The sequence below is a fragment of the Meles meles genome, chromosome 20 (genome assembly GCF_922984935.1).
Source record: "Meles meles chromosome 20, mMelMel3.1 paternal haplotype, whole genome shotgun sequence".
Taxonomy (NCBI): Eukaryota; Metazoa; Chordata; class Mammalia; order Carnivora; family Mustelidae; genus Meles; species Meles meles.
In genome coordinates this window covers 12,418,750-12,434,734 of record NC_060085.1, presented here as the reverse complement: position 1 = coordinate 12,434,734, position 15,985 = coordinate 12,418,750, and the positions used below count along the sequence as shown (strand labels likewise).

The 15,985-nt window shown below is 48.0% G+C and overlaps 1 protein-coding gene across 3 annotated transcripts in view; it reads right to left on the bottom strand.

Moving 5' to 3' along the window:
• LOC123932269 (cytochrome P450 4F3) overlaps positions 1-15,985 on the bottom strand; it is a 49,186-nt gene that overhangs the window by 13,879 nt on the left and 19,322 nt on the right. The window contains exons 1-3 of one of the 3 annotated variants that reach the window (XM_045990040.1): positions 4,929-4,978; positions 4,328-4,526; positions 2,278-2,422 (exon numbers count right to left, since the gene is read on the bottom strand). In XM_045990040.1, coding sequence (XP_045845996.1) covers positions 2,278-2,422; positions 4,328-4,525 — 343 coding nt within the window. In that variant the 5' untranslated portion in view covers position 4,526; positions 4,929-4,978. Of the gene's footprint in view, positions 1-336; positions 482-2,277; positions 2,423-4,327; positions 4,527-4,928; positions 4,979-15,985 lie in introns of those variants that run through there. The other 2 variants (XM_045990038.1, XM_045990039.1) reach the window with 2 other exon arrangements.

The window sequence follows — 15,985 nt, the reverse complement described above, 5'->3', positions numbered from 1 at the left end:
ACAGCCGAGCCCCAGACATAACAAAGGGCACCTTCACTTGATAGCAGGTGTAGCCATTTACCAGGCAGGTATAACCAAGCATAATGTACACTGGCTGTAACCAGAAGGCAGGTGGAAACATAAATGTCTCTAGACATGGTCATACAGCACGCACTGCATAATCACACCCTAGGCATGAGCACACATGACTGCGGGTCTGGCCGGTGGGGGTGCAGGTGAGACAGAGACAGTGGCATCTCTGCCACAGCCCCTCCTATCTGCAACTGGGTCACCAGCCAAGCTGGAAGCAGCACAAAGACCTCAGCAGTGAGTAAGCCATGGTCATAGTGTGTCTACCTGGAGCAAAGAGCACAGGCTTGATGCAGGTGGGGTGGAAGATGCGGATCACCGCGTTCCAGGGACCCACCCACCAGCAGCACACATCCCCATAGGTGCTTGCCAGGTCCTGTGTGTACAGCAGACCTTCCTCTGAGCTCTGAATCTGGAAAGGAACAAAAAGGGCCCAATTCATACTCTTTCTGGATGGCCATAGGATAGAAGTATGGGCAGGACAAAATCCCAGACCTGAACCCCATGAATACCCGTCAGCAGCCCAGCCTCCTCCTGGGATCCCTCCTCAGTCCATCCATATGACAACTGGGGTCCCTTGGTTACAAGAACAAAAGGGGTCTTTCCCCATTTTGGATCCTAAACATTAAGTTCACCTGGCTTCTCTTCTATCCCCAATTTCCAGATAAGAGAACTGAGGCTCTGAATGATGAAGTTACTTGCCTAAAATTTCCCAAGTACTGAGTGCATTCCAGAGATCTAAGCCCAGGTCTGTCTGAACGCAAAGTCCCCTTCTTAGCCATGGAATTGCTTTGAGCCCCAAAAGAATAGCTCTGAGAACCTGTGCTTGCCAAGACTAGACAATCAGATCCACAGTGATTAAATGAAAAATTGGGACACTTATGTGGTTCAGTCAGTTGAGCATCTGCCTTTGGCTCAGGTCATGATCCTGGTGTACTGGGATTGAGTCCCACATCAGGCTCTCTGCTCAGCAGGGAGTTTGCTCCTCCCTCTCCCCCTTCTTCTCACCTCCCACCTGCTCATGCATTCTCTCTCTCTCTCTCTCTCTCTCTCAAATAAATAAATAAAATGTATTAATTAATTAAAAGTTGACCCTGGGATGCAAGCCAGGAAAATTAAAGGGAATTCTTCAACTTTTCCTGCAACTGTTTGAAATACGGTCACTTTTTCACAGGGATTGAGCTTCTCGGACTCAACTTTACAAGAATGAGAGTGAAGCTATCACAATGGGAAAACAACAACAGCAACAAAAAAATGAAGACAGGTTTTGATGATGTTGTTTGAGACCTTGGTCCAGCCATACCTGAAGACAACATCCCTGGATTTCACTGTAAATAGATGTCCTTTCTTTGATTAAACCACATAGGATTGAGTTTCTACCACACAAATGAAAGAGACTCTGGCATCCAGAGAGAACAGGGGGCCTTTCCAGAGTCAACCAGAATTCGGGTGTTAAAAAGCCAGGGTCTCTGTCAGATGCTGTTCATTTCCCTGCTCAGCCTGGTCTGTCTGGAGGTAGAGGAAGCAGAAGACAAGGAAGGGACCCAGGCTCGAGTGGTCTCTCCTCAGGGAGATTCTTGGGGCCTGGTGCAGGAGGGCAATGAACTTGCAGTGGACAAGCTGTAGGCTAGGGTGGAAGGAACCAGCCCACCAGAATGTCTATGGATATCACAGAAATAGCAGTCCAGGTACTCCACCAGGTGGCAACCCTCATTGCTCTGGCCCTGGGGATGGGTGAGAGTGAGACCAGGCCCAGCAGAGGACCTCAGATGCTATCAGTGTCCACCACATCACTCCGCTCTGTCCTTTAAAAAGATTTTTGGTCTTTTCCCAGACCCAGGTCCAGTAACTCCTCCTCCAGGAAGTCTTCCAGCCTGCCCCAGCAGAGGCTTTGATTCTCCTCTGGGCTGCCACAGCTATCTCCCTCTGGCCAATTCCCTACCTCATCAGTTTGGGAATCTCTCTGTCTAGATCCATCTCTTCAAGACTGGGGTTTCCTCCAGGACAGAGCCTTGGATTGAGCAGTGGAGGGAGAAGGGGGAGAGAAGGGGGTTGGCAAATACCAGAAGAGAAGAGGAGGATGGCTGAGAGAGAATAGGGGAGGAGGGCCCAGGGACCTGCAGGGGCTGCAGTGAAGCTTGGAGATGGAGGGGTTGGAAGCCCTGGGGTGTGTCGAAGCACCCACCACCACAAGCTCCGCATGGGTACCTGAGACGCTGGTGACACTCCGGACCATGTCAGGGTGGCACAAAACGACCAGGGGCCAGATAGGACCCATCCACAACTTAAACCCCTGAGTGTAGGTGGCCACCAGCTGACTTACGACCCTCAAACCCTGCTCCGTGGCGGGGGCCTACAAGGAAACAGGGGCCGTCACCTCCCCAGAAAGAGCCACGGCAGGTCTCCCTGCAGCCTCTACAGTGGACAGAGTATCCAGATTCTGCATTCACAGAGGGAACCTCTGCCTTCCCTCTGGGGACAGGAGGGTCCTAAAGGCCTTTCCATGTCCCAAGGCTGCATCCCAGGTCATAAGGAGAAGACACGCTCTCTGCCCACAGAGAGTCTGACCATGGCTTGAGAAGTGGGATTCTTCTTCTCCTGGGAGTGATTCCAACCTCAGCAAGGTTCCCATGGGGAAGGTTTGTGGTCAGCAGGGTGGCCTCAGGACTTATACTGGGGCTCATTCCCACACCCTGTCATGTCCTGGCCAATCCACATACCCCCGGCTCCCACATAGTGAAGGGTCTGAAGACATTCCAGCCCCTGGAAGACCCCAAGGGACAGATGTATCTCTGCTCATCAGGCAGGAGGGCAGCGCCCACCTTTGAGTGCCTACTGCCTGGCCAGGCTGTGCATAGAGCATCCTGTCTATCTATCTCTTTATCTATATATCGCCCCTGGACTTATGAATTCTGATCAGTTGTGGCCCTTACAAATGAGGAAACCAGGCCATATCCTCCAAATGGAGAATTGGGGGCATGGTTAACTCCTAGAGATGCATCCTCTCCAGTCCCTCTCCATCCCTCCAGGATGCCCCACCCTGGGCTGACAAATACTCTCAGGTGCTCCAGAGAGGTGAACAGAAAGCATTTTCACCTTTCAGATGGCTCCCTGCTCCCCAGGAACCCTGATGCAATTATGAGGTTGGTCCAGAGACGGAGAGTGACTCAGCTGAGCTCACACAGCAAGAGGAACTAGAGAAGAGTGACCCAGACCAGCCTCCATGGCCAAGCCCTGGAGGGGGAGTGGAAACAGTAAATTGATAACGTTCCTGCTATCCCCAGGGTTTGTTAAGAACGTTCTAAGACCCAGAATCTCAGGCAACCTTCACAATGTGTCCCAGAATGTCCCGTTCCAACCTAAGTGATAAAAGTAAAATCACAGGAAGTCCTTCCTCCAGCCATGATCCTCATCCTGAGCAGTTATGGTGAGCTATGCCCATGCCTGGGGATGCGAGCAGCTAACTGCTCATCCAAGGCTCATCACGGCCTTGACCATGGCAGGTGATTGCAAATTTACCTCCTATGTCATCAAACACTTAGAGTGTCTGTTGTATGTCAGCCCCTGGGCTGGGCATTCAGGTGTCTTCTCCCCAGAGCAACTATCTAGTTGGATAGGTGGAAGATAAGTAATTGGACAATTAACTTTTTAATTAAGCATAGCAGACCCATATCAAAAGTCAACATCTGAGGTGCAGGAGAGGGGTCAAAGAAAGCTTGTGCAAGGGGAAGTGAGCAGTTAACTTTATTCAGGTTGGGTAATGGGCCCATTGGGACATCTTAGCAGGGCAGAGGAAGCTGCCCTGGGAAGGGGTACGGGTGGGAAGCTAGACCCCTGTGGGTCAGGGTGGTGAGGTCATAGCTAATACCTGTAGGCAAGTGAGCAGACACAAGGGAATGGGCCAGGCAGGGGGTGGACACCCCGGTGTAGCACCCTTGAAAAGGTGTCCAAGTTACCTATGAGCCCTGGGAGCCCCAGGGGACTGTGCCTGTGCAGCCTGCCATGAGAGCTCTTCAGAGGGACATTAATGTAGGGAAGAGAGGCAGGAAGTGGATCCAAACAGGCTAAAGCTGGGAGGGCAAAGACATTCAAATAGCCTGGGATGGCAGAGTAGAAGAATGAGTGAAAAGAGGAGCTCCGCTAGCCTCCCAGCTTCTTCCCTGGCCCAGACTCCAGCCCAAGCCCTGATCCCCATTCCAGATCCTTCAAGAACTCCATCCTCCCTGAACCCCCAGACCCGTCTCCCACCCACACTCACCAGGCCCAGGTGACCCCAGAACCAGTTGCGCCTCGGAGGTTGCGGGAAACACCGGAGACGGCAGCAGGTGTCATGCAATTTGTAGCTCCAGATCAGGATGCGGGCCAGCAACCAGGCGGCCCCAGACAGCAGCAGGAGGAGCCACGGGGAGGCTGCCAGCTGCCCCAGTCCCAGCCAGGAGAGGCTCAGCTGTGACATCCTGGAGCAGAGGGAACAGAGGGTGAGTTCCTAAGACCCAGGAATGGGGCAGAAAGGTGAGCTCCCTGGACTGCTCACAAACAGACCCAGGATGAGAGGGACAGGAACAGGGACAGGATGGGAGAGACAGGAAGGGGCAGAGAAAGTGAACACCGGGAACTGGACAAACTGTGTGGGGCGGGGCGGGGGTGGGGGGTCGTTGCCAAAGGGGGAAGAGAATCAGAAGAATTCCAGAGGAAGAGGTAGAGTGAGAGGGAGGAAAAAGGAAACAGAGACAGAGTGAAAGATAGTTAACCTCCCACTGGTAGCCCCTCTTACCCCAGGACAGCTTCTCCCTGGATTCATCCCCACCTTGGGCAGCAGCATCCTTCCCCACCCAGGGCCAGGACACCCAGCATGGTACCTTCAGTCAGGAGCAGCTTAGCCACACAACCTCCTCTCCTCTCCTCTCCTCTCCTCTGGGGAAGTCTTTGCCTCTGGCCCCTGACCTAGGGGACAATGCTGCCAGGGGCCAGGCTAAGCCAGCCAATCCCGCCTGTCTGCTTTCCTCCTCCCCACCTGGCAGTGGCCCAAATGGTGGGTGGGGGAGGGGGACTTCAGTGTTATCCAGAGAGTTTGGGTGCTGGATCCTCAGAACTCAATGTGCTTCCCACGTGGGGTGGGGGGTGAGTTGGGGGATGGGCAAAGGTGACACTGGGCGCCCAAGTTAACAGCCACCCCTGTCATTTCAAAGCTGGGGTGCAGCAGGTAAAAACTTCAACTTGAGAGTTCAGGTGTCAGGGAAACAGGATCAGGCCCAAAACTTATCTGGGGCTCCCCTCCGTATGCGTGAGTCAGGAGGGTGAGTCAGCACAGAATCAGGAAGCCCCTGGTCTCGGGACCGCACACCCTGGCAGGAGTTCAAGTCCAGCCTCCAAGCAGCCCAGGGCCTGGGCTGAGATACGACTGCTGGGGCAGGAACAAAGGAACCAGCCTGGCTGGGGATTACCTGCATCAGATTCAGGGGGTCAGGTGCCCAGTCAGAAGGGGGCACCTGCGGGTGCAGAGGTAAGGCTGCAGGGGGTCAGGGGCCAGGAAACGGTGTGGCCAGACAGAGGAAGCAGAGCTGGGAGACCTTGCATGGACTTCTGCCCCATCCTGGCTGTGATTGTGAGCTGTGCCAGCACCAGGACTCAGTCTTACCATCTGGAAGATGGGGGGTGGTCCGATGAGGGTCTGAGATTAGGACAGAAGATAGTTCCACAGGAAGATGGAAAGGATCAGAACCCTCCAAAAAGACAGGCTGAAGAGAAAGGATTGACTCTAGTATTTGTGCTAGTGTTGGAGTGTGCCAACACTCCAATAAAGTCAACCTACTCTTGCAAAAGACTGTGTGTAAAGTGTGCCTACTGTGTGCTGGGCACCTCAGAAAGTATGCCTACAGTGTGTTGGAAACTCTACATGAACTGTACTTACTATGTGTCAGGTACACTATATAAAGTGCTCTCACTGTGTGCCAGGTACTCTCCACAAATCCTATGTATGCCCAGTGGTCTACCTACAGCATGCCTACTGTGCGCTGGGTACCCTCCCTAAGGCATGTCTCCTAAGGGCTGGGAGCTCTAACTAAAGCACATTTTCCATGTGCTAGGTACTTTATGTAAAGCACACCTACTGTGTGCTGGGTGTTCTGTGTAAAATATACCTACTGTGTGCCAGATGCCCTCATAAAGCACACCAACTATGCGTCAGGTGCTTTACAGAAAGTGAGCCTACTCTGTGCAAAATACTTTACATAAAACACGCCTACTGTGTGCCAGGTACTCTACACAAAGTATACCTGCGATTTGCTGTGTACTTTACATAAATCTGACTACAGTCTGACAGGTGTTTATATAAAGAATACCTACTGAGTGCCAGACATAGTACATAAAGAGTGCCTACTGGGGTATGTACTAGGGGCTCCACACAAAGCATGTCCACTGAGTGCCAGGTACTGCGCACAAAATGTTCCTTCGGTGTGCCAAGTGCGCTACATAAAGTAATCCTACTGTGTGCCAGATGTTCTGCCAAGGAGCTAATGCTTCACTCTGCCCTCAGCTTCTGAGCCAGGGCCCTGAATCAGGAAGAGAGACCCAGGAGATGGCGTCCACAGGAGGGAGGATACCTATTTAACAGCAGAGAAAACTGAGGCTCAGAGAGGGCAAGCCTCTAGTCCAAATTGCAGAGCTGGAAGGAAGCCAGGTCTGTCACATTCCCCAAGCCCAAGCCTTTCCCCTCTGCCATGCTGCTCCACACTGTTCATTGGGACAATGCCCTATGAATCCAGGGACATTTACATGGTGGAATCTCAGGCAATGAGGTGACCCAGAAGGAGAATTCTTAAGACACTCCCATTGCCCAGTAAATTATCCTCTCACATCCAGGATGCATCAGTCAACAGTGACTAGTGCTCCCCTCTGGGCCCCTTCCTTGGTCTTGTCCAGAACTGTCTATGGGGTGATCTTAGATGAGAGAGGACATGAGGGATTGGGGCTCCTGGCAAAGCTACTAAGCAGAGAATGGGGAAAGAGCCCTCCTGACACTGGTAGGATGCTGGTGATGCCCCAAACTCCCCCCTCCCTCACTCCCATGGGCCGGGAGTTCAGGTGACTGGTCCTAACACCCTCAGTGGAGTGGGTTGCAACACCCCCATCTGCCCTGCTTTTCCTCCCTCTCCATGGAGGCAGACTACCCCTGCTGGCAGGTCCATCCGCAGAGGGGTCAGGGGGCATGGCCAGAGCACGCTAATCCAGGCAGAATCCTGCACACACAAGAGAAAGAGCCCTCAAAGCCCAGAGGGGTTCTGCTCACTGCGGACCTACTGTGCGCCAGTAGTGAACGGGCAGTTACAGCAGGAATGGCATTTGCCCACATGAGCCATGATCTTGTTTTAAGCCCTGTAGATCTATTCACCCCTTTCCCCCACTCATTTTACAGATGACAAAGCAGAGGCTGCAAGCTCTTTGAGTGATTGATTCGCCGAAAGTCCCACAGCTGGTGGAGCCTGGCTGTGCACCAGGCAGCCCCACTTCACCCTGGGTTCGCTGAACCACCGGACAGAGCTCCTTGCTTCTGCACATGGACATTTCGTTAGCACCACCTCCTAAGGTAGCAGGAATAATTTTAAAAGACAGCGCACGTAAGTGTGGTGCGTAAACAATGGATCTTGGAACACTGAAAAAATAAAATTAAATTAAAAAAATAAAAAATTAAGTTTAAAAAAATAAGACAGGGGCGCCTGGGTGGCTCAGTGGATTAAAGCCTCTGCCTTCAGCTCAGGTCATGATCCCAGGGTCCTGGGATCGAGCCCCGCATCCCGCTCTCTGCTTGGCAGGGAGCCTGCTTCCTCCTCTCTCTCTCTCTGCCTGCCTCTCTCCCTACTTGTGATCTCTGTCAAATAAATAAATAAAATCTTTAAAAAAAAAAATAAGACAGTGCACATAAAACACATAGGACAGAGGAAGGGCTTAGTAAGTGCCAGTCACTGTTATTGCTTCTGTTGTTGCTGTGTAATTATCCAACAGCTCTGCAATATCACATTCATGAGTTTGTTTTTACAGAAGAGGAACCGGAGGTTCAGACAGGGGAAGCAACTTGCTCCAGCCCCACAGCTGATTAGGTAAATACGACAGTACAGGTGTCAGCAAAGCCTTGCACCCAGTCAATGCTCATTGACTGTCTGGGAATGAAAGAAAGGTTTGCAGCCATGTGCTCTAAGGATTGGCTACTCAAGGTGGTCCTCAGACCTCCACCATAGGTATCACCTCAAAGCTGGTAGGAAATTCAGAATCCTGCTCTCCTACCCAGAAATAATGACTCCAAACTGCCTCTAAGTAGATCCTCAGGAAAACTGTGTACACGTCTTCGAGTTTTCAGAAACGTTGGTTTAAGACAGGTTGCAGGGAAAGTAGGGAGGGGAAAGGCTTCACCTCTCTGATTCCAAGGGTTGGCTTTTTTTTTCTCAGTTTTAAAATAAGGAGAAAAATCTACATCTCCAGGGGCTGTCCACACAACCATAAGTTTTTGAACAACTCTTCTGTGTTGAGCGTATTTTAGGCAATTGAGATGCTGCAATGAGCACAATGGACCCAGTCCTTGTTGTCAAGGGGCTCGTGTCTTGTGGGGATAAGGGCAGTGATCAAACAAATGATCAAGAACATATCACATAAGTGATGTGCCAGGGGTCGGGGTCCCACCTTGTGCCTGGCAGCAGGGTGAACAGAGATCTGAAGGAAGAAGGCGAGTCACCAAGGGCAAGTATGATGTAAAAGATACCAATGCCACACAAAAAGGCAAGTGGATTCATGTTCTTTTGACACTGGGACTAAGAGCACAACAGGTAAGATCACACAACTGACCAAGGTCAAGGTAGGCAGCAAAATCTGGCCTCATATTGAAGCCCTATGTAGGTGTTGAAATAAGGACTAAAACCCCAGCAGGTCTCTGCAGTATCACAAAGGCAGAGTCTATCAGACCAGGGCTCCCCCTGATTCCCAAGGCAGAAAGCCTCAGGTGGGGTCTTTCTACTCTGAGCCAGAGGAGGCTGGAGCATCCCCAGTGTTTCTCACCCAACAAAGAATGTCTCAGCTGCTAAATCACATGGTTTGACTTATGGAATATCCCCCAGCCAGTGTTGGAGGGACGGCATTCACACCCAGAGCCAGGAAGTGGGCAAGTGTGTGTCAGACCAGAGATAGCAGTCGCTCTGTGAGTTGCCAGTTTTGAGAACAGCCTGCCAGCCTTCTGAACCTCAGTCTTCGTGTCTGTAAAGTGGGCTTGAAAAAAACATTGCGTACATTGCAAGCATTCTATCAGACATTCCAGAGAGAGGAGAAGAAAGTACATTTCAAAGTGATATGTGAGGGGCGCCTGGGTGGCTCAGCAGGTTAAGCCTCTACCTTCAGTTCTGGTCATGATCTCAGGGTCCTGGGATCGAGACCCACATCAGGCTCTCTGCTTAGTAGGGAGCCTGCTTCCCCCCTCTCTCTGCCTGCCTCTCTGCCTACTTGTGATCTCTGTCTGTCAAATAAATAAATAATAATAATAAATCTTTTTAAAAAGTGATATGTGAAAGAAATTTTGCCGTTTGTGACAACGTGGATGGATGGACGGACCTTGTTGAGGTCATTGTGCTCAGTGAAATAAGCCTGATGGAAAAAGACAAATGTCACATGATCTCACTTATATGGAATCTTTAAAAGATAAGTGAACTCTCAGAAACAGGGGACGTATTGATGGTTGCCAGAGGCAGGGTATACGGAGTGGGTGAAATGGGTGAAGGGTGCGAAAAGGTACAAACTTCCATCTATGAAATAAGTCAGTCCTAGGGATACAATGTATAGATAGCTTCCTGACTATAGTTAAGAACACTGTGTTATATATTTAAAAGTTGCTGAGAGTAAATCTTTAATGTTTCATCACTAGGGGTACCTGGGTGGCTTCATTGGTTGAGCATTGGACAGTTTGGGCTCAGGTGATCTCATGGGTCTGGGATCAGGCTCTGGACTTCACAGGGAATCTGTTTCTCTTCCTCACCTTCTCCCTCTTCCCCTCTCTTCTCGCTCTCTTTGTGAAATAAATAAATAATCGGAGCCCTGGGTGGGCTACTGACTCTTAATTTTGGCTCGGGTCATGATCTCAAGGTCATGAGATTTCCAGCCCTTTATCAGGCTCTGTGCTCAGCACAAGGTTGCTTGTGCTCTCCCTCTGCTCCTCCCAGCACTTTTATTCTCTCTCTCTCTCTCTCAAATAAATAAGTAAATAAATATCTCTAAAATAAATAAATAAATATTCTTTAAAAAGTTCTCATCAGCAAAATAAATCTAGTAACTACGTGTGACGAAGGATGTTAACTAGACTTATTGTGGTGATCAATTCCCAATATACACAAATATTAAATCATGGGTACATCTGAAACTAATATAATGTGTTATATTATCAATGTAACAATGTATAAACATGATTTATATCTCAATAAAAAATTGACATATGAGTAATGATCCCATGCACATGGGTCTGTGTGTGCACGTGTTTGCATACACGTTGAAAAAATTCCAGAAGAATCTTCACATCACAATGGACTTGGAGGAAGTAGAATTGGAGTCTTCATCCTTTTAACTTTCTACTTGTCTCTAATGTTTTTTGTCTTCCACACTGTGCTGCTATAATTTTTATCACTAAAACACCAATTTTAAAATAAATAAAGATTTGGCACATTAAGGGTCGGGGTGAGGGGGGCAGCATGTTGTTGGTGCACAAAACAGAGAAGCAGTTTTTCTTTTGTGTCACCATTAAGACACACGTCCCAGGAGTGAACCAGAGGTTTAGAGCAAGCATGCAGTCTGCCTGGTGGCCGGGATCCCTCTTTTCCTTTCCTTGGCCGTTGGGAAGGAACACTTCTGGATTCAGCACAACAGAGTTCAGATCCCAGTCCTGCTCCTCGCTGGCTGTGTGACCTTGGTCAAGTCTCTTGCCCTCTCTGAGCTTCGTGTCCTCCTCAGTAAAATGGAGAGGGGGACTTACACCTCCCAGGTAGTTCATTCTCTAACAACAAACTGTACTTGAGCACCCTGTCTGTACCTAGCCAGGGTGCTACAACCCAAGACCTGGGATGAACAAGACAGATTAGGTGTCTGGATGGTGGTGCTCATGTCTGATGGGAGAAGCCAACGGGAAATAAAACCAAGTCAAATGGAGGTGGTAATGAAGAAAATTAACAGAGCGAGATATGCTTGCAAGTGACCAAGGGAAAATGAGGGAGGGCTGTCCTGTGGAGATGACCTTTGAGCAGAAATCTGAATGACATGGAGGAGTGAACAGCAAATAAACATCACTCCCCACCCCTAAAACCACACCAGGACTGTAAAGAGCCAGCACAGAGTGGGGTAATCAAATGGCCTAAAAACTGTGTCATTCTTACTTCCTTCCTCAGACATGCTGAGAAAAACAGACAGTGAGGCAATTTCACTCAGAACCAGTCCTGCAGGGGATCCATGGTGATGATATCTGGCCCAACACTCAAGCTGGAAATAGTTGCTACATTTCAGTTACCATAATAAAGATCAAGAAACCCAACCAGCCCCTGAAGCATGACAAGGGTCAGATCCATAAGCTGGAGCTGTCAGCATCTTGACAGAAGTACCAGGAGAGCAAAGGAGCTGGCTTTGGAAAAATAAGCCTGAGAGGAAACCAGGAAAGTCCTGAGACCCCACAAGAGTTGACATCAACTTCCCCTGGACAGGAGTTTTGGGATGGTACCAGCTCTGAAGAGTAGTCAGACCACCCCCACCACTCAAGGAGGTGGGTTGCCGTCAACAGAGATCATCCCTGTGGAGTGTAAAAGGGAATTTTGCATACAACAGCCAATGGAAGGGGACCCCAAGAACATCACAAAAAAGGCAGCAGAACTTTCAAAGAAAGAGGCAGGATTTCACCCCCCATTCTGATGTCTGTTTAGCCAGCAGGCAAGGGGGTCACCATGGTGCAGAGGAGCTGAGTGAACCGCCATCTGGGGAGGCATTTGGAGTAGACACACACCCTGGTCAAGACCGAGGGCTACAGTAGGAGTCTTTGGCTACCTACCTGCAGCCTCTTTGGATCAAGTAAGGAAATGGTGTTGGGTCAGTGGCAGGCACCTGCAGGCAATTGGAGAATATTAGAAAAATGACATCCATCATCCGCCAAAGGAGAGAATTTGCATGACAGCACTTTCCATGACTGCAAAGCCCTCTAGATTCCAGGAATAGCTAAGTGCTCCCTGGCCCCATGGACCTGGGGGTGATGGCAGCTCTCAGTTCTAGCTACCCCCAGGACACTGAACTAGCCCTGATGGGAAATTTCTCTTGGTCCTGCCCATACCTTTGCAAAGGGCTCCTTCTTACACTCATGGTTAGGGATGCCTGCATGGCCCAGTCAGTTGAGCTTCTGACTCTTGGTTTCAGCTTAGGTCATGATCTCAGGGTCTTGAGTTCAAGCCCTGTACTGGACTCCATGCCCATCATGGAAACTACTTTTTTAAAAAATAAATAAAAATAAAACAGGAACGTCTGCATGGCACAGTCTTTTAAGCACCTGACTCTTGGTTTCACTCAGGTCTGATCTGTGGGTGGGGAAATCAAGACACATGTTGGGTTCTGCACTCAGCGTGGAGTCTGCTTGAGTTTCTCTCTCCCTCTGTCCTTCCCCCACTCTCCTCCCTCTCTCTAAAATAAATAAGTAAATCTTTTTAAAAAATAAAAATGTACTAACAATAAAGTCTATTAATTATTTTTGGAAAATAGGTTTTTTGAGAGTAACACGATTTATAATTGATAACCATAGCTCAAGCCATCAATGTGCATGAAGAGAATTCTTGCAAAATCAGACAAAATTTTCTTTTTCTTAAGATTGTATTTATTTATGTATTTAGAGAGAGCATGTGAGTGGGGAAAGAGGCAAAGGAAGAAAAAAAGAGAGAATGTCAAGCAGACTCCACGACCCTGAGATCATGACCTAAGTTAAAATGAAACAAGATGGGATTGGGAGGGAGACAAACCATAAATGACTCTTAATCTCACAAAACAAACTGGGGGTTCCTGGGGGGAGGTGGGATTGGGAGAGGGGGAGCGGGCTATGGACATTGGGGAGGGGAGGCGAACCATAAGAGACTATGGACTCTGAAAAACAACCTGAGGGTTTTGAAGGGTCAGGGGTGGGAGGTTGGGGCAACCTGAGGGTTTTGAAGGGTCAAGGGTGGGAGGTTGGGGGAACAGGTGGTGGGTAATGGGGAGGGCACGTTTTGCATGGAGCACTGGGTGTTGTGCAAAAAGAATGAATACTGTTACGCTGAAAAAATAAATAAAATGGAAAAAAAAATCCAGTCGGACACTCAACCAACTGAACCACCCAAATGCCCCCCAAGACAAAATTTTAAATTGTTTTCTAATATAATACCATTTTAAAAGATTAAAAAGTGGCTTGAAACTTAACACTTGGGGATTTTAAAGACCCCATTTTATGTCATGGAAAAATGACTCAATGTCATGGAAAGATGTTCACAATATAGTATCATAGGAAAAACCCAGATTAACAAAAAATATATATGACCAAATTGAATCCTTTGCTGTTGAGGTAACATTCACATAACATAAAACTCACCGTGTTAGCCATTATACAGTGTACAATTTTATGCATTTAGTACATTCACAGTACTGTGCAACCACCACCTCTAACGAGTTCCAGAGCATTTCATTACCCAAAAAGGAGATCTCCTACCCAGTACAGGCACCCTCCAGTCCCCGCTCCCACGCTCCAGCCTTTGCAACTACAAGTCTGCTTTCTGTATCTCTAGATCTTCCTATCCTGCACATTTCATGTAATGGAATCATACAGTATCTGACATTTCACTCAGTATCACTTTTCAAAGCTCATCCATGTTGTAGCATGTATCAGTGCTTCCTTACTTTTCATCACCCATAAAATTCTTGCTATGGATATATCACATTTGGTTTATCCATTCATCTGATCATGGATATTTGTTTCCCAAATATGCAACTTTTGACAGTTGCGAATAGTGCCACCATGAACTCATGTACAAGCTTCTGTTTGAACATCTGTTTTCAGTTCTTGGGATATATACCTAGGTGTGGGGTTGGTGACTCATATGGTAGTTCTGTTTTTTTGAGGAAACACCAAATGTTGTGCACAGGGGCTGCACCATTTTACATTCCTATCGGCACTGTATCAGGGTTCCAGCTCCTCCATATCTTCACCAGACCTGTTATTTTCCCTTTTTCAGACTCTTGCCATCCTCAAGGATATGAAGTGGTATCACAGGAAGCACTGCTTTGCATTTCCCTAATGACTAATGATGTTGCATTTTTTTCATGGGCTTATTAGCCTGTAAAAGAGGATTTTTAAGCAGGAGAGTACATGTACATGTAATACACTAGATGTAAATAACATTTTTTTACTTGCTTAAAGATTACATATATAAATAAAAACTGGATGTATATGTGAGAAAACATGAACAGTAATTATTTTGACATGTGTGAATTATGGATATAAAAATGATTTTTCTTACTTTTTCTTCTTTGTGCTTTCTCCTATGAAGGCATATCATTTTGGGAATATGAAAAATATTTTAATAAGAACTTGGCAAAGAAAAACGTGTAAATTCAGCTTAGAAAATATCGAATATTTATTCATGTTGCAATGTTCCTTTCACATTTTGGAGTCAGTAAGCCTCCAGGGACCCCATTTTGTGAGCCCCAGAAAGGTTTTGAGGTCCTGGACTCTGTACCCTACCCCAGGGTGGGTGCTCCTGAGAGGAGGGAGGCCAAGGACAGCCGCTGTCCCAGGTGCTGAAGGAGGCAGTTCCACTCCCCACCTCACTATTGAAGACCCACGTGACCTCCACCTCTTGAAACATCTAGGCAAAAATGAACCCCGGATCATGCCTCTCCAGGGGGAAAAAAATTTTTTTTTCAGTTCCCAGCTTCAAAACCAGTTTGCCATCAAAGGCCCTTGGAGTTTCTCTGAGGCTACTATGGATATTTACAACTAACTTGGTCTTCTAATGATAGTTTTCCCCAACAGAAGGTTGCCACATTTACCAATACTTAAATTTAACTTTAGCGACTGAAGCTTTTTAAATTTCAGAACGTGATGCAAAAAGAAGAGAGAAAGGAACAAACTGAACCTCACGGAGAACCTACTCTTACCAGATATTGACTCACTGATGTTGCACATTTGCTTTTACAACCTCCCCATCAGTGTAATAAGGTGGCTACTACTATGTGGTAATGGAACTGAGCCTCGGAGAGATCAACAATTCTCCCTGACCCACACAGCTAGGAAACAGCACACTGAGATTGTGATCTTGGTAGTACGACTCCAGGAGGTCCTGGGTCAGGGACATCTGACCCTCACTCTATTTAGTTATTGCCTCACCTTTCCTAAAGAGTAGTCTTGTCCTCTTGATCTAAGAGGGAGCTCCAGCTACCCACACCACTCCCAAGAAGCAGAAAAGAATGGGGGGAACTAGACAGAGAATTCCAGCTTTCTCTTCAGGAGGGTTTCCAGAATTACCAGATATTCTTTGACTTTTCCATATGGGACAGGGTATACTCTTTAGCTAATCTAGTTTCAAGAGAAGCTTTCAAATACTATCTGTATTTAGCTTACCATGCACCTAACTAAAAATTAAGGATTACAGGAAGTTTTGCAAAAAGGGATGTCAGGATACACAGCAGTCTCTGACACTGTCCATCCTGTTGACTACCAAAAAATCCAATGTGCACTCCTCTTCCTATACAAGGAACACCTCCGAGCAGTCGACCTCAAAGTCATCTGCTCCTTCCAGTTAGCCCAGGTTCCAGGATCTCTGGGTGATGTGCTGTTGTCTCCTTTAAGGCTTGATGTGAGCTTTCTTATGGTCCAGGAATCTATACACTTAAAGAC